The 27429-nt window shown below is 40.1% G+C and overlaps 1 protein-coding gene across 1 annotated transcript in view; it reads left to right on the plus strand.

Annotated features, from left to right (window-relative positions):
* cdkal1 (CDK5 regulatory subunit associated protein 1-like 1) overlaps positions 1-27429 on the plus strand; it is a 236898-nt gene that overhangs the window by 91707 nt on the left and 117762 nt on the right. Inside the window, exon 8 of the mRNA XM_053431777.1 lies at positions 7388-7491. Within this exon, the coding sequence (XP_053287752.1) occupies positions 7388-7491 (104 nt within the window). The remainder of the gene's footprint in view (positions 1-7387; positions 7492-27429) is intronic.

Below are 27429 nucleotides of genomic sequence, written 5' to 3' on the forward strand. Positions count from 1 at the left end.
AACATAATCTTAACTAATGGCATACTGTGTAATTACCTTAAGACATCTCAGCAGATTCCCATGTCCTGAGGTCCTGTACTGAAGCCATCTTCACTGTCAAACTGTCAATAGGGTTACATCATCATCAGCTGCAGAATAGTTTTCACTCTTGTGAGCTCTGGACAGAAAGAAAACACAGAATGTTGGTGCACCACTGCCTCTGTTGATCCTGGTGCTTTAAAATAATTTTGGTTACTGTGTCAGACTGGGCGATATATAGTTAAAGATTCTTAGCCGAGAGACTTGACCGACTATATGTTGCCCCTGACCAATCTCTGTTGGCCATCTTTTACGATGTGCATGATGTCTTTGGAAAGGAAACACATGTGTAGAAGGACGTAAACCAACTTGGTGTCCGATGCATTGTGTGCAATACTGACTCTTTTTTCTTGGAAAAGACTAAAAACCTTTATTCTTTTTCACTGTTTGATCTCGTCGCCAATGACATCATCATGGTGCTTCGTGTATTGCGGCAGAATGCTGTGTTCCCATTGGTCAACGTCACAGAGGTGACAACACCCATCATGGAAGGATGGTGTTAGGATGTTGTTCAGGTGCCCTTGATGCTGCCACGCTTTTTGTTCATTATGACAAATACATGATATAAAACAATTGATTGCTGTGACCAATACTTTGTTGATGGTTTCTGAACAAACTCAAAGCATTACGTCTTCTGGGTCATGCTGTTATCCAGCTCTTATTGTGTAGTCTGATCCTGGTTTACAGATCTGTGAAACATTGACATAATACATCACTGCACAAAATGTAGAATTTCTTCTGAAGCCTTCTCTTAACTTCTCTGATACACGCCCAGGTTTAGTGGGTCACACACTTATTGACCAGTGACTCAGTAAAACAGTCAGTCAGCCAGACGGCCAGGCACTAATCCTTCCAGTGAATTATCCAGTGGTTTATAAAGTTGTGATCAGGTCTGGAAAGTAATCTATTAGTGCATTTATAAAGTCAGCTTATTTTTTCAAGACTGACTCAGTTACACATTACAGGGTTCACTAAGGTAGAGAATCAGCTGTCGGAGCATTAAAGTCACTCTTCAGATCAGCTCCTCTACCACTTTTTCATCAGTAGACTGGTGGTTCGATAATAAGTAAACATCATACCATTCATGTCCAGTAACAATGGGCGGCTGATCTAGTACAAACACTGTCTTGAGGTTTTTCCTCAGACAAAACAAGAAGTTGGCAGAACAGTCCCGGCTCCTTCATAGAAATGAGGCTGTAGTTTCACACACAAGCACATGTCATGTCCCTCCAGTCAAAACAACAAGCAAGGCTGCTGTAGTAGTTACTGAAGTCTAAGGTCAGCATGTGACACACACACACACACATACACACACACACACACACACAAACACACTGTTTCAACGCGCAACAGTGGGAACGCGAGACTAAATAACAAAATTCAAGAGGTCAGACACAAAGGCTGAATTGAACACAGAGAAATGGGCCTCAGCTGCATTGACACACACACACACGCGCACACACACACACACACACACACACACACACACACACACACACACACACACACGCACACGCACGCACACACTGGTCTCGCCACAGATGAAAGGAGAGACACATTCACACGCGCACACACTTGTCCAACACACAAAAATGCAAAAACAATACAATGTGAAATAATGGTGAGAGAACTTCTAAGTCTGACCAGAGATATTTATATTAATAAGCGCAAAAGTATTTTTCTGTGTGAACAGTAAGTTCAATTTTAAACTCTTTAAACTTAAATCCTGTCAGCCTCTTCTAAAAATCCTCTTACGTTGTCTGGATCAAACACAATGTGTTGGTTAATTACAAATTGTAAGTTTCTGTCAGTCAAATGCCTATTTTGAGAATTTTTAGGTGTCAATCAAATATAAGCAAATATATATATAGGTACTGACATACTTGCATTGATTGTTGTGCACAGAGACATCCCCCATCACGTACTCAACACATCATCATCTAATTACATCCACAAACAAGGGCAGACGGTATCTGCAGTTTTCTCGCAGCTGTATTTATCTTGCTTTTCATTAACTGCTGCAGCTCAGTTTCTCCTTAAAAAGCATCACATTTATTTGCTTGAGAAGCGTGCTGTGCAGAAGATTAAACTCCACAAGCAGTAAGCACTGAAACTTGTGTTTAATCCCGAATCCCGATTACAGTTTAACATTAGAACCCCCAACACGATATAATGAGAGGTATCGTCTTTATCCGAGTCCCACAAGATCATTGCTGTTCAGTCAACGTTCCCATGCAACTTGAATACAAGCAGGTTCTTTCTTGTTACAGTGATATTAAGACTAAACTGGATTTAGCTGCCAACCTGTCTCTGAATAACTAATCATCCTCCTATTCTCTGCGCCTAATAGGTCTCTGCTCCTTTGTGTCATTATTCTTTGTGCCTTGACTCCACATTATTTTGCAGCCTCCAACTTTGACTTTGAGATGACACTAATAGTAAACTTACAGGCCGTGCGCTTTGTTCGCTCATATGATCGCAGTTTTATAATTTTGTTTTGCTCACATACTCCACCCGGCTCCCGCTCTTAACAATGAGAGCAATGAATAATCTGGCTGTACAATTTACACAGCGCTCACACTTCCCCGAACAGTTTAAAGCTTTGTTTTCATAATTGCATCTTCAAGCTGACAGAATACATACCCCATGAACAAACACACACACACTCACACAACGATCTTACATTAATGCACACATGCATTTTTTAATTAATGTGAAGACCCTAAATGCTTATCAGCGGGAAAACCATTTTCCTGCTCAACTCTCTCCCAAGCTGTGTCTTTAACTTGCTGCACATGGGAGCTTGTCTGAAGGGAATTATTGTGTGTGTGTGTGTGTGTGTGTGTGTGTGTGTGTGTGTGTGTGTGTGTGTGTGTGTTTGTCGAGGGAGGTTTACAAATGTATAGAAAAACCTCTGGGCTTTCCTTTCTTTGTTACCTTTTCAAGGCTGCAGCCACACAATAGTTCTCTCTCTCTCTCTCTCTCTCTCTCTCACACACACACACACGCTTGCACACACACTGGGGAGGTAGCCTGTCTCATTGTAACTCGTTGATGAACTACACTGTTGTCAGGTACAACAGCTACCTCTGTGGTTTAATTAACTGGGACGAAACAGGATGGCGGGAGGACAGAAAGAAAGAAAGAAGGGAGGGGATGGAGGCTTGATAAGGAGGAGAAACATTTGGCTTTTAATTCTTAAAGATCTTTTTTTCTCCTTTCCAGTCACATCACTGAAGTATCGTCATCAAGAGCTGTATTATTTTAAACTGCTCTTTAGAGGGTTGCTGGATGGAATCGAAATACAACTTTTCCTCTCCTCTCCTCTCCTCTCCTCTCCTCCAGCAGATGTGTGTGTGTCAGAGAGAGTGACACTGCTCCTTTCCTTCAGTCAGTGTTAGTCTAAGGGTGCTGACTACTTGTCGCAGTCTGTTTAGGCTGATGGAGAGGTCGAAACTGCTAATGCGTTGTTGTGATACTGGATGAATGTTCAGCAGCAGCACACACACACACACACACACACACACACACACACACACACACACACACACACACACACACACACACACACACACACACACACACACACACACACACACACACACACACACACACACACACACACACACACACACACACACACACACACACACACACACACACACACACACCCCCCAACTGGCCACTGACTGTCTCTTGAGATTAATGTTGGTGTGATCCACTCAGCTGGGCCTGATCACATTAAGATGGATGGACCCCCTGGTGGTGTAAGTGTGTGTGTTTGTGTGCGCGCATGCAGGGCCCCATCTGTCTGTGTTCTCTCCACAGTGAGGTCCTGTGACCTAGCTGCCATCTTTAGTGCCCTCAACTAGGATAAAGCAATACCCTGAGAGCGAGAGACGGATTGATTTTTTCCATGGTGACATTAAAAATTGCTCCTGGCGTTGCAGATGTGTTTCAGAATGATTATGAAGATATTGTAGGTGTTTCAGTGTGTCTTTAATGGAGATGTTGCCCGGCCCGGTTAAATGGGGTGAAAAAAGAGGGACCAAAACCCTATAGGTGTGTCTTACCCCAAACAGGATCGACCTGTTTTTAATAAGTCATCTTATTTTGTATAGATTACACAGCTTTGTATTGCTGCTTTGTAAGGACTTTAGTAATGGATCTACTCAGTAGACAACAGTGGTGGACTTTGGTCACATTGCAGTATCTGAATATGAATTTTGAATTACATTTAACCAAGCCATTGATCTGAAAAGTCATTTTAAAACACCATCTTTGTATTTGGACCTCACAGCATTTGAGCTGAATCATGGTGTCTGCATTTTTTAAATACCCTCGCCAAGATGGTTATATTTCCCGAACTACTGCACAGATTTCAATGACAAGTTTTGGAGTGGATTCAAATAAACAAATGAGTCTGCACATTTTCTTGGTGGCACAGGGTTAATGTTAGCAGCTTAGTAAACAGGTTGGTTATGATTTTGAGCTTTTGGATTTGTATTGTATGATGTGACTATTGCAGCGTTTAAACTATATATTATATAGATTATGTGTGTGTCTGCCCGTCTCCGCTGCTCTTCACACACATACATCACATTTATATTTATTAAGTTATTAATCAATGATGTCGGATCATGAATCCGAATCGTTCCAGTCACTTTAACCCTGAGGTCCTGGCTGTGCGCTTCTCGTGTTGACTGTGACAGATGAGCGGAGTGTGTACCAAATATTGGACTTTTTCTCAATGTGTTTAAATGTGTGCCCCATAAACTCTTGAGCAAATCAAACAAACACAAAATAAACTAATATACTGTTCAGGTCCAGATAACTAGTGATGCGTATTGGTGTTTATTGTTAAAGTATAAAGTGACTGCAGGGAGGAGACTCTGATAGGAGACTCTGACATGGTACAAACCAACCGCTGCTTTTACTCTGATCCTGAAGCAGCAGCGCTAATCGTTTTGCATTGGCGGTCCAACGCTTAAACCCTGTATTCCAACTTTTTGTTGCCGCTGTTCGACGAGCTCTTCTCTCTCATCTCTGCTTCACTTCCGGTCTGTGTGTGAGTGGGGGCGAGGCCTGTGCGTGTGAGTGTAAACTCCGCCTCACTGACGGAGAAGACGCAACGAACTAAAATACACAGAGACAGACCAGCTGAATGTTTTTATGTGCACTTCACGGATGTTGTTTGTGTGTTGGTCGCACTCTGGAGCTATGTAGAAATGTTAATCTGCAGTGTCGCTGCTCCTCATGGAGCGAATTACCAGAATAGACTTCAGTCAGTGTGTAGTGGAAACTTGAAGTCAATGGGTTTTCTGTATTTCTACACGTCGCAGAGACACTCATCCTAGATGGATGTCATGCTCGGAACTGATTAAGTCCTTCAGGCAAATGTGTCTTTATGATATTGAACAACTCTATATAACAGTTTGACTTGACTGTACTTTGACTAGATACATTATATTTTGAATAGTAAGTGGAGGAGTGAAGTATAATGATTCAACTTTAGCCGAGTGCTCTTATTGATTTTAAATGGAATCTGCGTGACGCAACGTTCACACACTTCATGTAAACATGACAACAACTGTATCTGGAGTCCAGCAGCAGTTGTGTGTTGTTTACCAGTTTTAGCTTCAGGGGAATCCCTGTTTTTCCTCTATGAGTCTGTTATGGACAGATACAGGGTTTACGCACATTAGCTGCACCAGTCTGATTTCATAGTCTCACAGTAGCTTCCTTATATCACTGCATTTGATGGTAATTAATCATTACTAAGATGTTTCTGTTATTGCACTGGGGAGTATAAATCCCACATCAAACACATTTTATCATTGTGACACTTTATTTAATAGGCCCTTTGTTTTTGTATTAGCACTGCTGTTAATAGATGGTCATGCTGTTTTCTTTATAAGTATATTGGAGTTTTTAGAGAAAACACCACTTGGCTTGCTGCGTTCTGCTTATGGGAAATCACTTTGCATCACTGTTATTTCACATGTGACTCCCTTGGGGATTGAACTCCTGAGGTGGCAGCATTAGTCACCATCAGCTGAGTTATAGAGAAAAACTGAACCTCTACATTTTAAGGGTGGAGTGGCCAAGCTCACTTTTTTACCACCACACTGGAACACATGAGAAGACAGGAATGATGATTCATGACAAATGTCTGAAATATTATTTACTCGATGAGAAAGAAGATTTTTCCTTTAATGTATCCCTGCAAACACAAATTAAATTAATCGCATTAACTTGTGTTCACTCAGCAGAATCTTCTAGCAACAACTGCAACTAACAACTGTCTCCAGAAATGTTACGCCAAGAGTGAAATAATGAGTGAGAAGAAAAAACGGCAGTGTGTATTTTTACACCAGTGTGACAAATTGTAGGTCAGCAATTCAACCCTAACAGAGCAAATAGCCAAAGTCTTCTCAACAGGGGCCTTTCTTCTCATTTTCAATAGTGATTTCAGAAGAAAAGCCCCCTTCATCCTAAATAAAGACTTGTCCAGAGTTGATTACATGCGATGCTTGTGGAGCTGGTGTGAAGCAGCATTTCTCGTTTTTTTTTTTCTTCGTATTTGGTTTCTTATTAAAAAGTTTCTTGCTCCTTTGCTTTCAAAGTCAATTTGAATGAATCTTTGTCAAAACAAAACAAAGCATTGAGTCTAATCTTGCCTCTGCCTGTCTCGGGCAGAGAGAGACAGCAGCTGTCCTCGGTTATTTGGGAAAGCTGGAGTCCTTATAAACAGTTTAGCAGAGAGAGAGACGTTTGTTCTCCCTCCTTCCTTCTCCATGTGTACGAGTGGATTTCATTTAGAAATCTCATGTCATCTTCATGCTCAATCAATTGATTCAATTGAACATGTCAATAACTGGATTGGTTACTTTTGAGATGGTACATTGTAAAGGATTTAACTCTTTAGCTTTATGTAAAGCACAACATAATGATCAGAGACAAATAAATACTTGTCTTGGCAAGTGTTGCAACCAAGTGTAAAGCATGAAAACATAAATTATACATAAATTGAATTGATTGACATTAAGTAACAAGTTAAGATACATTGAACTTTATTACATTTAATTAAATTAATCTTTTCAACCTGAGCAAAGTTTAGCCCTGTTCCCAAATTCTTATATTTTTGTGAAATATTCGATTTTTTGATGGAGTAAGTGCCAACAACAAAGTGCAATGTGTTTTATTATTCATCTGAGTGCAGTGATGATGTATGAACAAACTAACCTCCACACATAATATACTGCCATTAAGTTCTCTTTTCTCTCCTTGTCTGTTTCTGTGTGTGTAGGTGTCTGAATGCTTGTACCTACTGCAAGACCAAGCATGCCAGAGGAGACCTGGCCAGTTATCCCATTGAGGAACTAGTGGAGAGAGCCAGACAGTCTTTCCAGGGTGAGTACGTTATCTCTGTGGCACTTATGTAACATGACTGTGAAAGCAGGTGTAATTATGCTCCATCATTTCAATTATAATATTGGTCACAGAATATCCAGTGTTGACAATTAATAGAGATCAATATATTTATATATATTTGTGCTCTCAAAATGCAAGTTCTGGTTTTGGATTTAGAGGGTTGTGTTTGGCTTACTTTATTCTTGGTGAGTGTACAGTGGTGAGTTTAAGTTGTTTTGTGTATCTGTGATTAAATGTGGCTCTTGGAGCTGTTGTCACTAAGTTTTATGTCACTTACAATTCACTGTGTGTGTTTGTGTTTTCATCATTGGCTCCAGTGTGTTGCAATGATGTGTTCTCCGTGTTTATGCCGGTTTGTGTGTCTCTCCTGTTAAGAGGGGGTGAGGCTTTAGTAACACATGTTGATGTTTTTGTTCTTGGGTAGAGGGTCCGGCCAGTTGGCTCGAGTTCGATGCCAGATGAACAGCTGTTGTGCCCTGGCATCTGTTCCTTGAGAGTAGACTCCCAGAATCCCCAACTGCACAGCAGGCCATGTGCCTATTAGAGCCCCAGGCGGGTCAGTCAAGGGCAAATCTGCACATTGATAACTCAAATCTTACTTTGACTAGGTTATAGTACTTACTCTTTTATGTGTTTTTCTTTTATTGTCAATGCCTTTTGGGTTTTTGAATGGTATTAAGTCTAACATATTTATTGCATCTGTGTAAACAGAGAGAGAAGGTAATGCATTTGTATCTATGATAATATCAACCAAACCTGCTCACGTAATTCATGTCAGATGCTTCGTTTGGGATCTTCATGCCCAGAGAATAACAACCTCAGGTCAATTGTCTCATCCCATTAACATTTCATTGCTCATGCACTTGATTTAAATGTCGTTGAACCTGAGAATTTGACCCTGCATGTTTTAGTAGAAGCTTGTTTTAAATCTGACCGAATCACAGCTTGTTTCACTCATTGCTTTTACAGACAAATTTATGTAAGATAATCTCGCAGATTGGTTAGATTTATGATTCCTTTTGCAACTTGAATGCACTTGTGAGTGGAATAAAAAAGACTTTAACAGTGATGATGCAGATAAAAAGCTTAAGGGAAACAAATGTGCTACTTAACACAGAACATTTCCTCTCTCTGCTCCTTCTGAACATCTCATTGTTCATGGTGATACTAAGCTCTCTGCTCAGACATTTATCTTCTCTAACAATGTTCTTGCAACATGTCTGCATCTGTGCAATTATCCTGTTTGATTAAAGACTCTGCTGCATCTTACTCTCTTTGCATCCTCCACACTGGTTGGTGCAATCCAGTGCGTTAGGAACCTTTATAATGGCTGACTTAAAGCAGCAAATTCACATGACTGTTTCAACAACGGACCCCTTTTTACCTGAGAGGGCAATGCTCCGAGGCAGTGGGATTGAAATCGTCATCAGATTAATGTTGCAACACAAACGCACACTACTTAAGAGTCGTGATTTGCAAGACTCGTGCACACCATGTTGTTTTTATTCTGGCCTGAGGCTGTTTGACTGTGGAGGTGTTGATGCAGGTATCAGCACAAAACTGAAATATTAACCTGAAGTCTAGAGTTGTCAAGATGCTGGAGAGTATTTTACAACTCAGCCACACTGCCAAGGGTTAAGGTCCCTGGAATTTTGGACTGAGCACTATTGTTGGGCTGAAGATCAATTCAGTTTATATCAGGCTAATAAAAAGTGAGAATATACCCTTGACAAGGACATGGCTTTTTCCAAATCCCGTCCAGAACTCTTTAAAACAGCTGCATCCATACCACTGCAGCGCCCAGGGGTGGGCAGTGAAGGGCAAACTCACCAGCTGCTTGAACTTAGGTCCGTGTGTGTGTGTATGAATGTGTTTGCATCAGAGAGAGAGAGAGATGTTGGTGACAGTGCAGGGTAAAGATACACCTGCCCTTTAAACTTGTTTGAGAAAAGTTACATGTGTAAAACCTACTGACAAGAAGTTTGGTGACTCATATTACTTTTATTACTCTACCTGCAATGTCAATATTTACCTTGCGGCTGCTTGTTTGAAAATTGTCTCAAATATGTATCCTAATAAAACTATTAGGATGCCACAGCCTTAATGAACAAATAACTAAAATAAATAACTAAAGTAACTAAATAAATGAGTTAACAAGTGAAAAAACAGCATGTGCTCAAACCAATTCTTGACAAACCGGGTGATGATTTACGAGAGTTGTTGAGTACAAAGCAGAAACTTCAGTTTAGACGTCAGATATGTGCGTTTGTAATTCGTTAAAACACAGGAAGCATGAGTGTCCCAGACGGTTAGTTGTTTTCAAAACACAGAAAGAGGAAGCTGGAGGTTAGCGCCTGTTATGATTTACACACAGTTGGATGAGACGGCGACAGAGATGGGTAACGGGAGAGGACACAGACGAGGTTTCACTGTCTCTCCACTGTTCTCTGTGGTGGATGCAGCCAGTCCTACACTCAGTGAACCTTTAAACATTTGATTCTCCCTTCAGAGTGAGCTCTTCATATCTCTACATCTTCTATCACTCACATGTTTTGGTGCATCTTAAACATTTTTATATTATGCATTATATTTACTAAAAAGGTGATGAATTCATATATTCTAGTCTCAAAGTAAATTCTTCAAGCCTTTTTTGTTTTGAGATTTCGATGATTTGGGCTTAAAACTCACTTTGAGCTATGACCTTCTGTGGCTCATCCTCCTTGTGGAGGGTGTCGATGGTCGTCTTCCCCATGAGTAAAGCTGCTTGCAGTGAACCATACTGAGAGACACATGGTATGTATACTGTATGAGTAGTAATTTACTCAGATACATAATGAAATATTCAAATATTTTGTGATATTCCTCTTTCCTGTTGTCAATAACTGATGGGAATATTAAACTGTTTTTAAATAAAAAATACATATAAAGGAATATTAAGGTTCTGAGATGCACATGTATACTCTCCTCATTTCTTGCATCTTAGTCTTTGCAACTCTTATCATCTCACATAAACAAAACACATACATATTTAATGGCCAATGCCAACAGTAAGACTCACTGTTTTCAACCGAGTTTCCTGATGCTTGTTGACCATGTTATAGATGTGTGTCTCCCACACACAAACAGACAAACGCACACACATACACACTCACTGGCGAGTGTGATAAGCGAGTTTCATCTCAGGAATAATTGGGACGAGGCCATCTAATATATTTTTTGCATGTCACATATAATATGTCTCTTTTGTTGAACAAATAGAATCATCTGCCACATTTATGAAGCAAAGGGACGCTGTTTACTCTGTCAAATATTTTTGTTGGGTTTGGAATTACATTATGGCAGTGCCCCTGTTTCTCCCTCATTCGGAGTCACCTTTTTCTTATCACAGACAAATTGAGCCCCACAAACCGGCCCTGAAATTTGATTTGCTATTTGATGTCTTTTGAATAATAATAGTGGAAAAAGCTGCAAGTATGAATGCTAATTTTGATTGGGCAGTCAGCCCGCAACGGGGGTATTTGATTGGTTTATCTGAGGGAACTTTGAAAGGATTTATGGGATTTATTCAAATGCGATTTGAGGTAAATAGCTCTCTTTCCATCTGGAAAAAAGAAAAAAGTGAGTGAGTGCACAGCTTTTAAAATAATCTGAATTATTCAAATGTATGAATGGATAATTTTTAACATCAGAGAGGTCTGTTAATGTATGCAGGTAATGGAGGCTGGGGATGTCATAGGAAATGACAAGTGTGTGTGTGTGCATGTGTGTGTGTGAGTGAGAGAGAGTGGGGGTCTGTATGCCTTGTTTTGTGTGTGACAGAGACAGGGAAACTGTGATTGTGCGTGGGTTGGTGTGTGTTTGTGTGTGTGTGTGTGTGTTTTATCAGAAGTGTGTAAAACAGCCAGAAGTAGAGAAATATTTAATCATATTCTTGTGGGTGAGCAGTTCTAGAGATGGCAGTATTCTCCGTGAGGTGAGAACAGTAGATGGAAGGTAAACAACCTACATCCACCAGCAACCTGCCAACAAACCAGTGACTGCGACTCCACCTGTCTGTCCTCTTGTCCTCTAAATTTAAACACACCTCCAGCCTCAATCCTTTCCCTTCTGTCACGTCTCACTCTTGTTTTTATGTCTTAAAGATCAGCAGTATAGGTAATTAGGAGCCCAGAATATTTTTGGATTTGTTTATTTCTTAGAAATTTGCATGTAGCAGGATTTTTTATTTCCTTGTTCTGACTCAATTGTTTGATTGGCATTTTATTTATACTGTTTTAGAGAAAGTCTGTCATTGTGTTCATCAAAATCCTTATATTAATCCCATTGTCAGTGCATTAGTTGAACTGACAGGGTTGACTTTTGGATGTGAGGCCTGTCTGTCAGCAAGGTTGTTCTTCTACTGCGATCGACAGGCTGCGATACCCTGTAGGGCAACGCAAGGTGTGGGTCTGTTTTGGGAACAGATGATAAATATTCAGTTGCAATCCAAATCCAAATCTACCTCTACATGCCACATGAGGAAATTCTACTGTCCAAATCGTGACATGCAGTATTATGAGTAGAACTAATGTGGCCTGATTGTAATTTTAATATTTTTCTAACACCTCTGTGTGATAGAACATGACTAAGTCACTTTTTTTCTGCACATTCATACAAAAAAACATTTAATCCCATTATTCTGTGTGAGCAGTTGTGGAAATGACAGCTTCCTCTATGAGGTGAGCACAGAAGATGTAGAGTTAACAACAATCTTCATATCTTCTCAATTTAAACTTGATTGTATTAAATGGAAATTGGCTTTTTCCTCTCCTCCTATTCAAAGATACTCTGTGGAAACTATAGTGACCCTATGGCGTGAACACAGCGGCTGCCCCTGAGAAATGGGACAGGAGACATTGGCCCAGTCAGTCGGACAGTGAGCAGCCAGAGCTGTGTACGAGACAGAGTTCTCTATTTTTGTTGCGGTCCTCAAACCCCCCACTGTGGCTGTCGCCCTGTCAGTTTAAACTGTCAGTGGGGTGTTTTTGAACCGGCCCTGTCTAAAACAGGATGTGACGCTTCATAGATACAGGCTCACTGCTATCACTCCCACATGACACAACACATTAGTGTGTGACATGTGTCTAAGCAATCACGACACAGGTTTAATTTTTTGGGGCTGCACTGAGTGTTGGCATATGACAACTCACAATTGAAACCTAAATGACCACAATTGCATATTTTAAAGGCTGGAGATTTTGTCCCTTGTGAAAAAAAATTGTTTGATGCACTATATATCATTTAAAAAAAGAAAAGAAAAGAAAACCAGATGTAAAGCCTTGATTTTGCACATGAAGCTGACAGTATAATCAAATTCTCAGTTGCTTTTTTAATTTTCCCATCACACGTCCTTTTTCATTCTACCAGCATACAATCTAAGGCAACTATATCCACTAATATCCCCAGATATCAGCAGATTTGTCTCTCGTTTCCACATGACTGATTGCATCAGTGTCGAACACAGATATTAGGAGAAATGACACTGCTTAGCTCCCCGGCTCCAGCTGGATGACATATGACAGATAGCCATAGATGGACAGATATGCGGGCTTGCTTGTTGGCCAGCTCCAACATCTGTGACAGGTGTCAGCTCCTGTTTACCTCTGCGGCTGTGGCCATCCGACACATGGGCAGAGGGGGATGCCAAAGTTTGCCAGGAAAGATACTCTCTGGGTCAGCGGTTCCTCCAGGTTGGGTGTTAAAGTTACATTTTAGTGGGTTTGTCTAAATTACACCTTATATTAGATTAGAAGAAATGAACCGAGCCTTGTGGTGAAAACCAGAAGAGAAAGGGGGGCAGGATTGAGAGCAGGAGACAGATTGAACAGATGTACAAGGTCAAAGCAGATGTAAGAGTGTGCATGTGTTTGGTAGCTATTGATAATATCAGGTGTTTTCACTGTGGAGTGGATAACGTGTATAGAGGTCACCGGTTCAGAATTCAGTCAGGTAAAAGAGATGGGGGTTATAAGATTAAAAGAAAATCTGCCTCTAATTTGTCTGTTATTGATTGAGATTTGGCGATAGAGATACAGAGAGAGGAGCAGAGAGTCTTCATATTGATAGAAGCACATTGATCATAGTTGAGTCACTGCCATGAAAGTGCCGGCTATTGGAAAGACTGTGGAAAACCGCTGAGCTAGCAAACACTGACAAATTCTCTGTGTGTGTATGGAGGCAGTCAAATTCATTATCCTCTGGGAAAGCTCGTGCGGAGAAGCTCCAAATAGATTTTCTGAATCTCTGGCTGTCCGATAACTTGCTAATGCTTTTCAGCCACTGAGGAGTTTCTTCATGTGCTGTTCTGCACTGAGAAATGATCCACAGGCAGTGTTTCCAAAAACTGCCTGCTGAGTTCAAACATGCTGTTTGTCGCCAGTACTGAAGCATCAAGGAGCGATAACCAGTAGAAAGTTGATTCTCTTAATGAGCTTCAGATACAGCTTTATTTGTCACTGGTTAATACAGGTTAAACCATACAGGGGAGCAAGATGCTGTGCCCCACAGATCTGGGTGCAGGTCACATTTTAAAACATGTGAGACCCATTATCCTTGAAAGATAAAGATTTAAAAAACATTAAAAAGAGAGCAGCGTTAATACTGTAATAATTGCTCTGCAGTTACATGCCACATGCCACATGACACAGTCAAAGGTAAGGGTTGGTGTAGTGCTGCGATGTTAAGAGATTATCAAGATTTGATAACTGCCCCATGAAATACTACAATTTCCCAGTATTTCAATTTATATATTATTGAAATACGGTGTTTCAGGCACGTCCAGTGGGGAGGAGACCTCGGGGAAGACCCAGGACTAGGTGGAGAGATTATATCTCAACACTGGCCTGGGAACGCCTCGGGATCCCCCCGTCAGAATTGGTCAATGTGGCCCGGGAAAGGGAAGTCTGGGGCCCCCTGCTTGAGCTGCTCCCCCCGCGACCCGACCCCGGATAAGCGGACGAAAATGAGATGAGATATTATGACGCCTGTAATCTGAAACTGATTTAATTAACAAACTCTGGAATTATTGATGCCCTTTACTTAAGTAAAAAGTATTTATACCTCACTTTAAAAGTACCACATTGAGTTATAGTTATAGTGTTACCAGAAAAATGTATTTACGATATTAAGCGGTGGACTAGTGGCAGAAACTTGGACTATTGGCCGAAAAGGTCTCTGGTTCGTCTCTGGTTCAACTCCACGGAGAAACAACAAAAAGACGAACCTGGATTGATCTGTCCAAAAATCCAAGAGGATTCTCCCTACCCTGTCTAGTGCCCCTGAGCAAGGCACCTTACTCCCCCAACATCTGCTCCCCGGGCGCTGTACATGGCTGCTCACTGCTCTGTGTGTCCTGAACCAGATGGGTTAAAAGCAGATGTTAAATTTCCCTACCTGCATGAGTGTGCCTGTGCATGTCTGTACATGTGTTTGGGACAAATAAATGTATCTTAATCTTAATCTTAAAAGTACTCTATACAGAATATCACCTGTGACTCAATTAATCTATTGTTCATTTGGTTCATTTCACGATCAAATCTGAAAATCGTGAGAAATATCATCACAAGTTCTCTAAATGATGATTGAACTAGTTTCCAGTTTCTTGTTGGTTTTGCAGCAGCTCAACCAGACTGATCCAGTCAGTAGCCGTCACTCACAGATACACTCACCTATCTCAGCCCCCTGGGTTTCTTTGTGGTGTCACAACGGGGATCAGTGTATTTCTGCCGAACGGACAGCAGACAACGCAGAGGCCTGGAACTATCGTGTGGAAAATTAGTTAGATTTAGCATTTTATTATGGACAATGAAACATGTTTTTTTTTTTTAGGGATTAAAGTTATGACTGGAACACATTCTTTGATCTGCACAGATGCTCCCAAAGATGGGCCAACACGTTTGATGTGTTTCCTCCTTTGGCAGCCTGTCTTTACGTCCCCCTTTTATGCAAGTGGATATTCGTCCTTAAGGACAATGTTCGTTTTTGCGATGTCCAAAGGAATCCCACGCTGCAGATTTTCACTTTTTTGTTGGGCTGGAATTGGATGATATCTTTCTTCTCTCTGCCAGTTCCTCTGCTGCATGTGTGTGTTTGGCGCTGACGAGGCAGTCGAGGAGGAAGGTGGATGTGCACACGCAGGAGAGTTTGTTAAGTAAATAAGAACTAATGTTCATTCTGCGACCAGATAATGCAACTTAAAGGCTCCTGCCCAGTGCAAAGCTTAATGCAGAAATATTTATAAAATAATCTCGTCCAGCCTTCTTTGTATATATTAGCCTGTATACTTGATCTTATCACTTCGACAACCCAAAGGTCAAATGAGCTTGCGTAAAAACTCTCAATGAAAGTCATTTATTTTGTTAGATAATAGTCTGCACTGAATACATGTTTGTGCTGGAGCATGGTTATAAGAAACAAGTATCTGACAGAAGACACTTGGGAGCCTGTTCGATTTCAGCTTGGCGTGACTCTTCTGTGTTTGCTGGCTTGTTCACACAACAGTGTCATGTGTTCATCAACAGGTACTTTAACCGGCAGTATTTGTTGAATGGGTGACATAACTTACACAGTCAGTGGTGTGGCAAGCTGCTAGGAAGTGACTGAAATCCTGTTGTATACAGGTTGTGTTTCCCATTCAGTGTAGCCACAATCGATACGGCGGTATCAGTTTGTTCTGCTCTCCAACTTTCAGTCTGCTTCTTACTGCTCATGTCCGCTGCTTACTGAAATACTGATAAATCCTTTCTGATTCTGATGTCAGATCACACAAACACTCACTCTTTCTCCTTCTCTTGTCTACTCAGTGTAAATATTTCATTGGTTGTGTCATTATTATCAGTTTAATACAGAGCCAGGTGCCTCGCTGTTTGGTAAATGCTGCTTGTCTGGATTTAAACACACTTATTCACATCATGCACAAGGATAGGAAGAACACACACAAACACAATTTCCTCAGGCAGTCTTTTGAGGCAAGGTTTGGACAACCCAGCTGCAGTCTCACCTCAACCACTACTCGTGTGTGTGTGTGTGTGTGTGTGCGTGTGCGCGCGTGCGTGCGTGCTCAGTGAGAGCCACTGAGTCACTTAAGACGAGAGAGGATGACAGTTCTTTTCTTTTCTCTCTGCCTCTTTCAAACATATTAAATATGTTTTCTTTGTCTTTTGCTCTTTAAGTTGAGCTGAAGCGCGGCCGTCCCTCATTTCCCTCCTCAGTCTTCCTGTTTGACCTCTTTTCATTCTCTTCACAGGATAGACAAAAAGACAACAGAGGGTGGTGTGTCTGCATGCACGTGTGGGTTTGTGTGTGCGTGCGACTGTGCGTGCGCATGTACCGTCTCGTCCTGTGATTTAGTGCCAAGCTGGCAGCGGAGGCTAGTGAATAGGGGGCCCCTTTCACACAAAGGGAGCACGGGATACACACAAACCCGCGCGCACACTCTCGCACAACTCACAGCCAGTGCCAGACTGCGGGCCACCAACTGCACACCTGGCATGGCGCTATTATGTCACCAGAGTGTGTGTGTCTGTGTGTGTGCGCGTGTGATTGTGTAAGTCCAGCAGACACCATCTGCTCTGTCCTCTGTGAACTCGTGTCCACACCTCTCCTACTTCATCACACTTTATCAAAATGTGATAAAACCTTGGATAAATACCCAATTTTAGTGGTACAGCAGTATTTACCCTCTACTGCTAAGTCCTATTAATATTCTGCTAGATGAGCAATATATATATATAGCTCTATGTATTGTTTTACAGCTGTTTATAACTGAATGTGTGTTGTTGCAACTCATCATTTTCCTACCCCTAAAACTTGCACAGTCTTGTTGTTGAGGACACTGTGTCGACGCATATATTTAATAATGACACCATTAATAATACACTATATTTGTCTGTGAAATACATAAAACTGCTATTAAAATCTGTATTAATGATTTATTTGGGACTTTGGGAATTTTCTCATTGGAGAAGATATTGTTTTTAAGGTATTTTCACACACTAGTAAGAAGTAAGTCAAATGCAATACATGTATTTTGGGGAAATAAGAGGATGCATACAGTGGGTTTCAGGCAATAGAATCAGCTTTAGACAAGAATACATGGTCCTCTGAATACTGATTATTAAGTTGTTTTTGTGGAAACAAATGTTCTTCTTCTATCCTCCATCCATTTCTTCTTCGTACTATATCTTTCATAAATAAAGGTGGTGAATACAACTGTGTTTTGCTGCTGAACAACACTGTGGGGGAGGGGAGGGCAGTAACACATTCAGTCAATAGGTGGCAGTAAGACACTAATATTTAGACTCAGACCATGTGCTCGGCTCACTGGCCTTGTTTTTGTCTCCCTGGCTTTGCACACAATCTCTCTCTCTCTCTAACACACACACACACACACACCAAGAGTTGGCTTGTGCCTGTTAAAATGTTTAACTGCTGTAAGTCCTCTGACTCACATTTGGCTTTTAGTTTTCTCCCCCCAAAACGCCACCGTCTATGTTTTTGTGTGTATGTGTTTCCTCTCCCAAGCTGTGAAAGCTCGGCTGTTTACATACCAACTTCCTCTTTGTTATTCTGTTATTCACACATTTTTTTTTAATTAATGGAAATAATTGTTAATTGTTATGTGATATATGTTAATATAACCGTGTAAATATTTGTAATGATCGCCCACTCAAAGACTGTACAGGTGTTTTAGGAAACCCCCTGTTAGTCCGCTTGTGAGGCTCCTTTGTGAACCCAGATTCCACTGGAGGGAAAGGGAAGAGAAATGTCTTTATGAAAGTACTTCAGTCCTGATGTTATGATGATTATTTGCATATCATCATTTCCTCTCTCAGTATATTAGGTCAGGATTATTTTACCTTATAGCTAAATATGCTGATCTTGCATGTGATCATTGTTTCCTCCATAAAACCAATCTGCCTTTTAATCTCAATTAGTTTTTTCTCTCCCTTTCCTTCTTCAACCTGTCTTCCTGCCCTGCTTATCTAAAACCTTGACATAATCAAAAATTTGGTACCCCATATCTTCCCTCCAATTTCTTTCTTCATGGATCTGACTCCTTGTACAATGTTTTATTCCCACTTAGTTTTTTCAGAGATAAAAATCCTTTTTATACAGTTTTTTGTGTGTTTGTTTATCCAATGTATCATTTTGAATGTCATTTTACAAGGAACCCCTTGCTTCCTGGTTCATTACCCGTCACGCCACTCCATAGCAAGGTTGTTTCCACAAGCCTCTGTGAGTCATGAGGTTGACATACACACATGACACCAGACACACACACACACACACGCGTAAGGAGAAAAACAACTCTACAAGTGGATCAAGTCCTCAAGTTTGCCTCTGCTTTGAAGTCTAGACTTGGAGTTTGCAAGACTGGAGAAGTAAAGATTAATTGGGCCGTTTAATCTACGCAGTCCCTTGTTTGAACCCTTTCAGCTTTTTGGCAGTGCCTCGAAACCAAAGCCCTTTAGATACCTGCAGGGATTAAAGTTTCTGCCATGTGGCATTTTTCAGTCATGTGGATTTCTGAGCAGGGAGACTGCATTAGATCAGTGAAAGATACATGATAAAAGGTACAGTTGAGTATTAGGTGTCACTCAGTACTGCAGTTTAATGACTGTTTCATTGTTTGTCATGGCAATGAACATATCCACAAATGAAGGCTGATGTATCACATGTATCTGCATAACGATTTCATTCAAAAGCTTGTTTATCTACATTTATCACAGTCAAGCAGCCTATTTTTCCATCTAACCCTTATCTGGTATATACTTGACTCATTGAAAATAAGTCAAGTGCTTCAACCTCTGAAATGTTAGCACATTATTACTTCAACAGTTAATAGCAGTTGCAAACCCAGAATACAAAAACCCACAGTCATATTAATAATGTTTATTTCTGACCTGTGCAATACAAGTTGAATATTCACTCTCCTTTTTGCTCTGTTTCTGTCTCCTTCAACTTCTAAGGGAAGTATATAGCTGTTAAGAAACTATCTATTTTATTATGTTCATCATTAACTTTGTTTGTTTGCTGTCAGGTGCTGGACAGATGCTTTACTCAAATGGAAAACAATTCAAACCACCCAGGCAAAAGCAGTGAGAGAGTAAAGTTCTGTCTTAAAACAAAAAGCAGTGAACTGAGAGATGTGTCAGTTTTGTGCTACAATACCAGCGACCTCCACATTACACACAGTCAATTAGTCCATTTTGTTAATATCAAAATATTGATCAGAGAAGAGTGTTGATTGGATATTACCACAGTAAACTTCTGTGTTATGTAACTTGTTAACAAATTGGCAGAAAATGTACAGTAGTTTGCATTATATATACTAAACAATAATAATTGACAATTATCTTAATTAAAAAAACTGCTTAATTTTCTTTCTATCTTACTATGGCCTGAATACATTTATATCAGCCTGTCCTTTATGTCACCTTGAACTCTTAGACAACATATTTAACACGCTTATCGTCACATGTGCTTATGATTCAAAGACAATTAATTTGTTATTTGTCCCACGCTAATAGTCTGACACACAGGGAGAAGGTGAACTCATTTTCTCTACTCGGTTTCCTGAGGTACCGGCCTCCTCCTATCTGTGACGCCCCGCACAGCCTCAAACACACACACACACACACATCGCATGCACGTGCACAACCACTTAACACACACATCACAATTAATTGGTTACTCTACCTGTAATTAACTTGAACCTTACATCAATGTTGTGATAAACACATCTCATTTACCTGGTAAAGAGAGGCAACTCAAACGGGGGAGGGGGGGGACCAATGACAGCCTGAGGAGACTGAAGCGTGCCAGAAGGAAAGGAAACGGAATAAATTGTGATATATCCGTAAGCATGCGTCTTTGTTTTCCATGCGTATAGCCCATGGAGAACAGTTGAAGACAAACTGAAAACGAAAAGCCAAACAGATATCGAGATGATGTGGTTCTGCTCAGTGTAAAAAATTATGCAACTGCCCCACTTTTGCTTTGGTGTTAGTCTGTTTTCCTGTCTGAATGCATTTCGTCACTCCCACCTCACTCCCTGTGATGGATCTGTCTTTCAGTTCCTTACTCCTCTTTCCTCCCGCTTTTCTCTCTCTCTCTCTCTCTCTCTCTCTCTCTCTCTCTCCCTAAGTCATTACAGCTTCCCCTTCTTTGATCTGCACTCGTTCATTTTCAGTCAATTCCATCTCTCTCACGTTCTTATCTCTCTATTTTGCTTCAGATCAATTTCCCTTGCCTTTCATTCCTCTATACTTCTCTCTCCCACTTAATCACCTATTTGCCTTAATCAGTCTCTTTTTTAGCTTTTCAGTTTTATTTTCTCGGGGGGGTTTCTTCCCTTTCCTTGCAATCTCAGTGTTTGTGTGTAACTCCTCCGTCCATCAGCGGCCGTCTTTCTTTCTCTCTTTTCTCTCTCCTACTTTGTTTGCGGTCCGGTGTTAAACCACCAGACTGAATTCAGATGGATAAATAACAACATTGCTTATGAAAGGCTAAACCCTGAAGTTCTTTTCTCAAGGCACATACCATCAGCAGCTTGTTTCATCTCCCATTTAGCGGAGTGAATAGAGAAACCCAGAAACAAAACGTTCACCCTGCAGTTATTTGTATTTGCATTTATTTATTCCTCATTTGTAAATTAAGTTTTCATGATCCATCGTTTGATGAGATTGTTTCATGATGTGTTGAAATAAGTTATTAACCATGGTGTTAGCTGTTCAAGTGGTGTTGCACTGCTTGTTGTGCCAGTCTCACTTTAGGCACTGAAACACACATTCATTGTAGTGAAGTAACAACAACACAAGCAAAGTTAAGGAGAAGTTAACTGTCTGTTTTTTGGAGTTATTAGGGCTGAACACATTGTCTCAAATAAACAATCCAAGCTTGTATTTTAGGGGAAGTCGTTTAAATGTAACCTTAATTTGATTGGTTTGTTGCCATCGGTGATAAAACCAGTGCTGCTGCCCAAAGTGTTTCCTCTTGACTTTATTATTTCTTAACTTTTATACTCCCAGGTTAACAGACAGTCACCAGGGCATGACACATCTCCTTCACATCAGTTCACAGAAACCACAAATTACTCGAGTACTTAGCAGTTTGAGCTAATTTAAAATACGTATTTTTCCTTGACGCAGCCTGTTTAGGGTTCATTTATTTTTTCACAAAAGACACTGCAACTAGTGAAATATATATACATATTTATTGTATATTTATTGTAGATATTTATTATTTAATTATCAGATTTTTATCTTCATCTCAACTATGAGATTTGTGTATAACTTAGTTTGATGGCCAGTTCACTGATCTCTAAATCAGGGGAGTAAAAATAACTGAATAGTTTGACACACAGAACATGCTTGAGGAAATATGTCCTTCTATTTCTTAAATCTGTTCGCTGTCTTGTTCAATTCATCTCTTTCCATTCTTGTTTCGGTAACCAAATGCTATGTCGATAATAGTAATGGCAGACATGAAATAAACTGCCTTTATTTTACAAAAAATATTTGCACAAAGACAGCGACATCCTCGGAGTATAATTTGCAGCTTGGCACAGTATTAGTGTGTGTTTGAGTGCTCATTCTTGGGCCTGTTTGTGTGTTTGTCCCCCTGTGGTATACGTATATTTTGATAGCATCAGGGGGTCTCTTCACACCCCCTGCAGGAACCAGTTCTCACATAGTGGACCACCCGTGGCCACAGCCATGAGCCCCTGGTGTTGGGTGACATGAAAGGGCTGGGGGGGGGCAGCTGCTGCACACCCACTTACTTACACAAACACACACACACACACACTGAAACGCAAATACTGGAAACTACTGAATATATCCTCGAGTAAATGTTACTTCTAAATCTTGGAACTCTCCCTATGTGTGCTTCAGGTTGTACATGGCCTTGCCCCTCAACACACAACCCATTTGTGAGGCTAAAAGTAATAACTGTGCGTTAATAATGACACGCCAAACCACCTGCACTTAGAAATGCACATTTTAACTCCTTTATGTGAGAGTAGAGAAAATATGTAATTGAAAATAACTGAGATGGATATGTTTTGGCTTGGAAATGATCCATTTTGAAAGGGTACGTGACTACACAGAACAATAGCATCACGTTTTCTTGCAGATGGGAACAGACTCACAATACATTACAGCTTTTTTTGGAGTCAAAGGCTTGGATCTGCCTCCTGAAACAATTTAGTATTTTAATGAGCTTAATTGTTATTTTTGCATTAAAAGTCTCAATTGTTTCATTTTGGAACATAACACTCCAGAGAGAAGCCAAAAACACGATCCAAAAATGAATTAGCTAATTTAAAAAGAGCTTTTACAGTAGAAGATGAAACTAAATGCAAAAAAAAGTCAGCTCCAATAGCTACATAATGTTTTGTACGACTTACTTCCCACAACAGTTAAGCTACTGTTCGTCTGCTTCTTGGAAGTATGGAATCCAATAATTAGTCTATGCCTACACGTTTTGCTTTTTTTGTCTGTGTTGTCTGCATGTGCGATTTCATGCACAAATGCAAATCTTGCAGGTCTGTTACTACTTTTCTGGATAAATGGATCTGCTTGGCAGGAGAAAACTCAAGATGTAGGACTCTATGAGAAATGTAAACAAAGTGGATTTTATGAATAGCTCAAATATTTGACAATAACATGACAATTGAAAAAAATTTGCCCTGCAAACATTACCGTATATTTACATTTGTTTGAAAATACAAGCACAGATACAGTTACTCTTTAAATATTTTCATTTCCCTCACGTCCACTCTGAGGACCTTGTTGACTCTGAACAGCAGTTTCCAGTGCAGCAGGAAGTGGAACGTTTCAAAGCATAGAAATGTTACACAAGGGTTAAATTGTGTTCATAAAGATCCTGTCCTGTTCAGGAAATAGTTTAGCGGGTTTAAGAACCAGTCTTCACACTATATCATACTGAGATGATCACCTCACTGTAGATGGATAGATTAATAGAGGGGTGAATGAATTTAAACAAAATAATGGTTCAAATAGCAGAAGTCTCTGACACTACAGCTCAAAGGTGTTTAGCTTTGATGCAAAGTTACATGGGAAGTTCACAGAATGAGTACATAGTCAAAGCAGCTGAATGAGCCATATGGTACTAGCATGAAGAATAAGTATTCAGTGATAGGTCACTCAGTGATACAATTTTTTGGGGGGATTTGTCATTTTATGCACTTTTTATTAACTGAATTATTTTGCCCATCTCACAAGAGATCTCTCGAAGATTGTGTTCTTCATTGTTTACTGACATGGGGGGGGGGGGGGGGGGGAAATAGCATTAATAACTGTAGCAGCTGAGGGAAAAATATATTTTGGATTTTCTTTCTGTTTTTAGTTAAGTTAGTTAGTTAACTTAAGAGTAATTGTCTTCTCTACCATGTGCGAACTATGCCAGGTGGAGTATCATTTGGACGCTGTTGAACAGATTTAGAAATTGAAAGTAGTTTTTACACAACACTCCATTGGCAGCATGACCGATGAACCAGTACACAGAGGAAGCACAGCAGAGACATCCTCAAACTGAAAGAGCCTGAGAGTAAATACCAGTAAACAGCTGCAGAACATGACAGAAAGATTATTTTTTTTTAAAGCAGAGAAGATAATTAACTGAGGAGGTGTAACAAGAAAAAGCTGAAATATTTAACTGAAAGTTAGTGAGAAGGAACATTTTAAGGAGAGTTAACAAAAACTCAAAGATGATATGAAAAAAGTGGGGGTTTGTTAACTGAATGAAATACAATCACAGATATATTCATACTGAATTATATGTGCTGTGTTCAGTGTATAATATTGATAAAGACTCCCTGGTTAAAATTTGAAGAAGCAGTTCCTATGTACAAGGAAGAAAAGACGGTCTTGTTGACACACACACACACACACACACACACACAGTTGGATACATGTCTGCACATGTCTGCACATGTCTGGTACATGTTAGGACACGTCTCTACTTCTGCCTCTCGACCTCTTGCTGAAGTGCTTGCTTCTTGCTTGCGTCCTGCACAGTTACATTATTTTATTTTAGAAAATATATTAAAATATAAAAAAAGTAATAACTACAGATATATGACAGTAATTGTTTTATCTTTAAGGGAAATAAACATTTTCAAAATTTGTTTCTTGTGCATAAAGGTGAGGACGTACATTATCTGGCTCGATGCGTCAAGAAGCATCTTCATTCGTCTGCATATAGAATCTTCTTGTCCATCAACAGCTGTTGTTTTTCATATCTGTTCCCTGCAAGTCACATGGCCTGAGGAGGCTACAGAGGATGTCTGAGAGGATGAGGGTGTGTTCATGTTTTGGTGTTTTACAGTGACAAACATATACCACTTAGTGTAAGTTACTGTGTATTTGTGCATATTTGCAGCTGAGATAGTTCAACTAGTGTAGAGAGCAGCGTTTCATCAGATCCCAGAACCTCTTCTTGTATTCTCTGCATTGTGAAGATGGATTAAACACATGCCGTCTCTGTCATTATAGAGTATGCATATAACAGTGTTGTTGTGTGAGAAAGGAGTTGAAAGAGTTGGAAAGGTATTGAGAGGAATAGTTGCATATTCCGTAGATAAGGATCAGGCTTATCTGTTGCTCAGCTTGTTAAAATAGTAAAAAAAAAGTGTCATTAGTCTAAGTCTAAAGCTTTATTATGGACCTCACCAAAAGTGTTTACTTAAAAGTAAATATTAATATTTACATAATTAGTCGATGTTTACATATCCACTCACTAAGTTAACATACAAGTTTTTACATTTGCACATTTCTAAATACAGTTTTACAGTCAATATTAGAGTCACTAACTTAATTAAAACCCAGACACACACAGGGTGTGTTTTAAGTTCTGGGTATCCACATGCATGCACGCACACATTCACCCACCTACACTCACACACACTCACACTAAGTGAATTAACAAACACAAACATGATGCCGGCTAGTGGGTTATGAATACATTAGCATAAATACTGACCAGACATATTATTATTATTTATCACATTAGTGGCTGCACCCACACAGTATGTCACAAAAGTAGGTCACCAGCCTTGAATTACTTTAGAGTTAAACCTTATTATGTCTAATTAATAACTCAACTGTAGTACTGTCATGTGTGTGTACGTGTCTGAATATTGTGTGTCAATGAGGATATATGTCAAGCATTTAAGTGTGTGTTTGTGTGTGTTTGTGTGCATGTGTGTCCACTGCTTTGACTTCTTTGACAGCTGATATTAACCATTACCACCTCAATGACTTTTTAATAAGAAGCCATTTCCATATGTAAGGCCAGTGTTGAGACACATGCCTACAGTGTGTGTGCGTGCATGCGTGTGTGTGTGTGTGTCTGCCTAATGCCCTGGGTGCCTCGCAGTTCTTGAGGTCTCTGAAGCATACAGAAATGGGATCTAGCCCCTATAGCTTCCTTTGACACTCTCTCTGCTCTGTGTCTTAGCCTCCCCGTCCGCTAATCCAAGCTCCCCATCAGCCATTCTTTCTCCTCTTGGCCTCAACTCATGTCCTTTTAATGACGTACAGTACATGTTCATTATCTTGATAGACTGACATCGGGTTAAATCTCGAGACAGTTTGGATAATCCCTATTTGATAGATAACTCCATGCTTCGTACAACGATATAACTCCCAGTAACACGCTGGAAGATTTTTCGCTGAAAAGATCTGAATAATCATTAGATCGATATGTGACAGTTTTGATAATCAGTTCAACTTTCAAGTAATTAATCAAATAACCATTTGCAGATGAAAACCTCTTTCAAATGTGTTGATTTGCTTGATAACTCAGGCCTTGGATCACGTTAACATACAGTTTATCAACACGTAAATTCGTCCTATTGCGACAGCTGCATCTTTTTGCTTTCCTGTTTAATTGCGTTTGTTGCTTTTAAAGGGACACTAATGAGAGCATTTCTTAATGAGAGGAGATAAACAAAGGCCTGTTGATTGCTTCCCAAATCATTAATAACGACAGTCTCACTTCTGGATCAAGAGCTCTCACACAATCCCATTTATCATCTCTGTTCTTCAGTCGTTATCTGTCCCACTACTTTGTTTCCTCATTTGTGTTGCTCTGTAAAAGTTGAGTCACTCTAAGAGGCCGACACAGTGGCCGCAAGCTTGGACATTCAAAGCTAAATAACCCTGATATGGCGAACCAGAATATAGTTAAAAGACATCAGATTTATAGAACTTCTTCTCCTGCCCAGGATGCACTGGGAGAGAGGTCGGCCAAGATGTGAACAGGCGTGTGTCCTTGTGTTTTTAGTTTTTTTCCCGTATTTCCTGTCCATAAGTTATAACTCCTGAGTTCACAAGGAAGTTACCAATGACTTGCAACTGTACGGGCAGTTAAATGCCTCATCTAAGTCCCTGAAGATTCCTTGTTTCTTCTAGATGTAGCAGTGCTTCTGCTTTGGTGGATTCACAAGATGCTTCCTCTTTGACAACACACACACACACACACACACACACACACAAACACACGAAAAGATGAAAGAGGGGATATAACTTCACTTGTCATGATTGTATCTTATCCCCTCACCCAATTACTCCCTATACATTTATATATACATACTTCACACACACACACACACACACACACACACACACACACACACACACACACACACACACACATAAACAGGCTTGCTGCCAATTACTTTTGATATATCCATACAATATGTTTGACCCATATACAATATGCTATGGCACTTTCTTATGTCTCCATAAACATTGTGTGAGCACGCACTTACACATGCATCAAAGCTTTGATGTATTGAGACATTCTATATCACATGCACAGAGGGTCGTGCCTGTAGTTCAAAAACTCTGT

Source organism: Pleuronectes platessa, chromosome 10 (assembly GCF_947347685.1).
Source record: "Pleuronectes platessa chromosome 10, fPlePla1.1, whole genome shotgun sequence".
NCBI classification, from domain to species: domain Eukaryota; kingdom Metazoa; phylum Chordata; class Actinopteri; order Pleuronectiformes; family Pleuronectidae; genus Pleuronectes; species Pleuronectes platessa.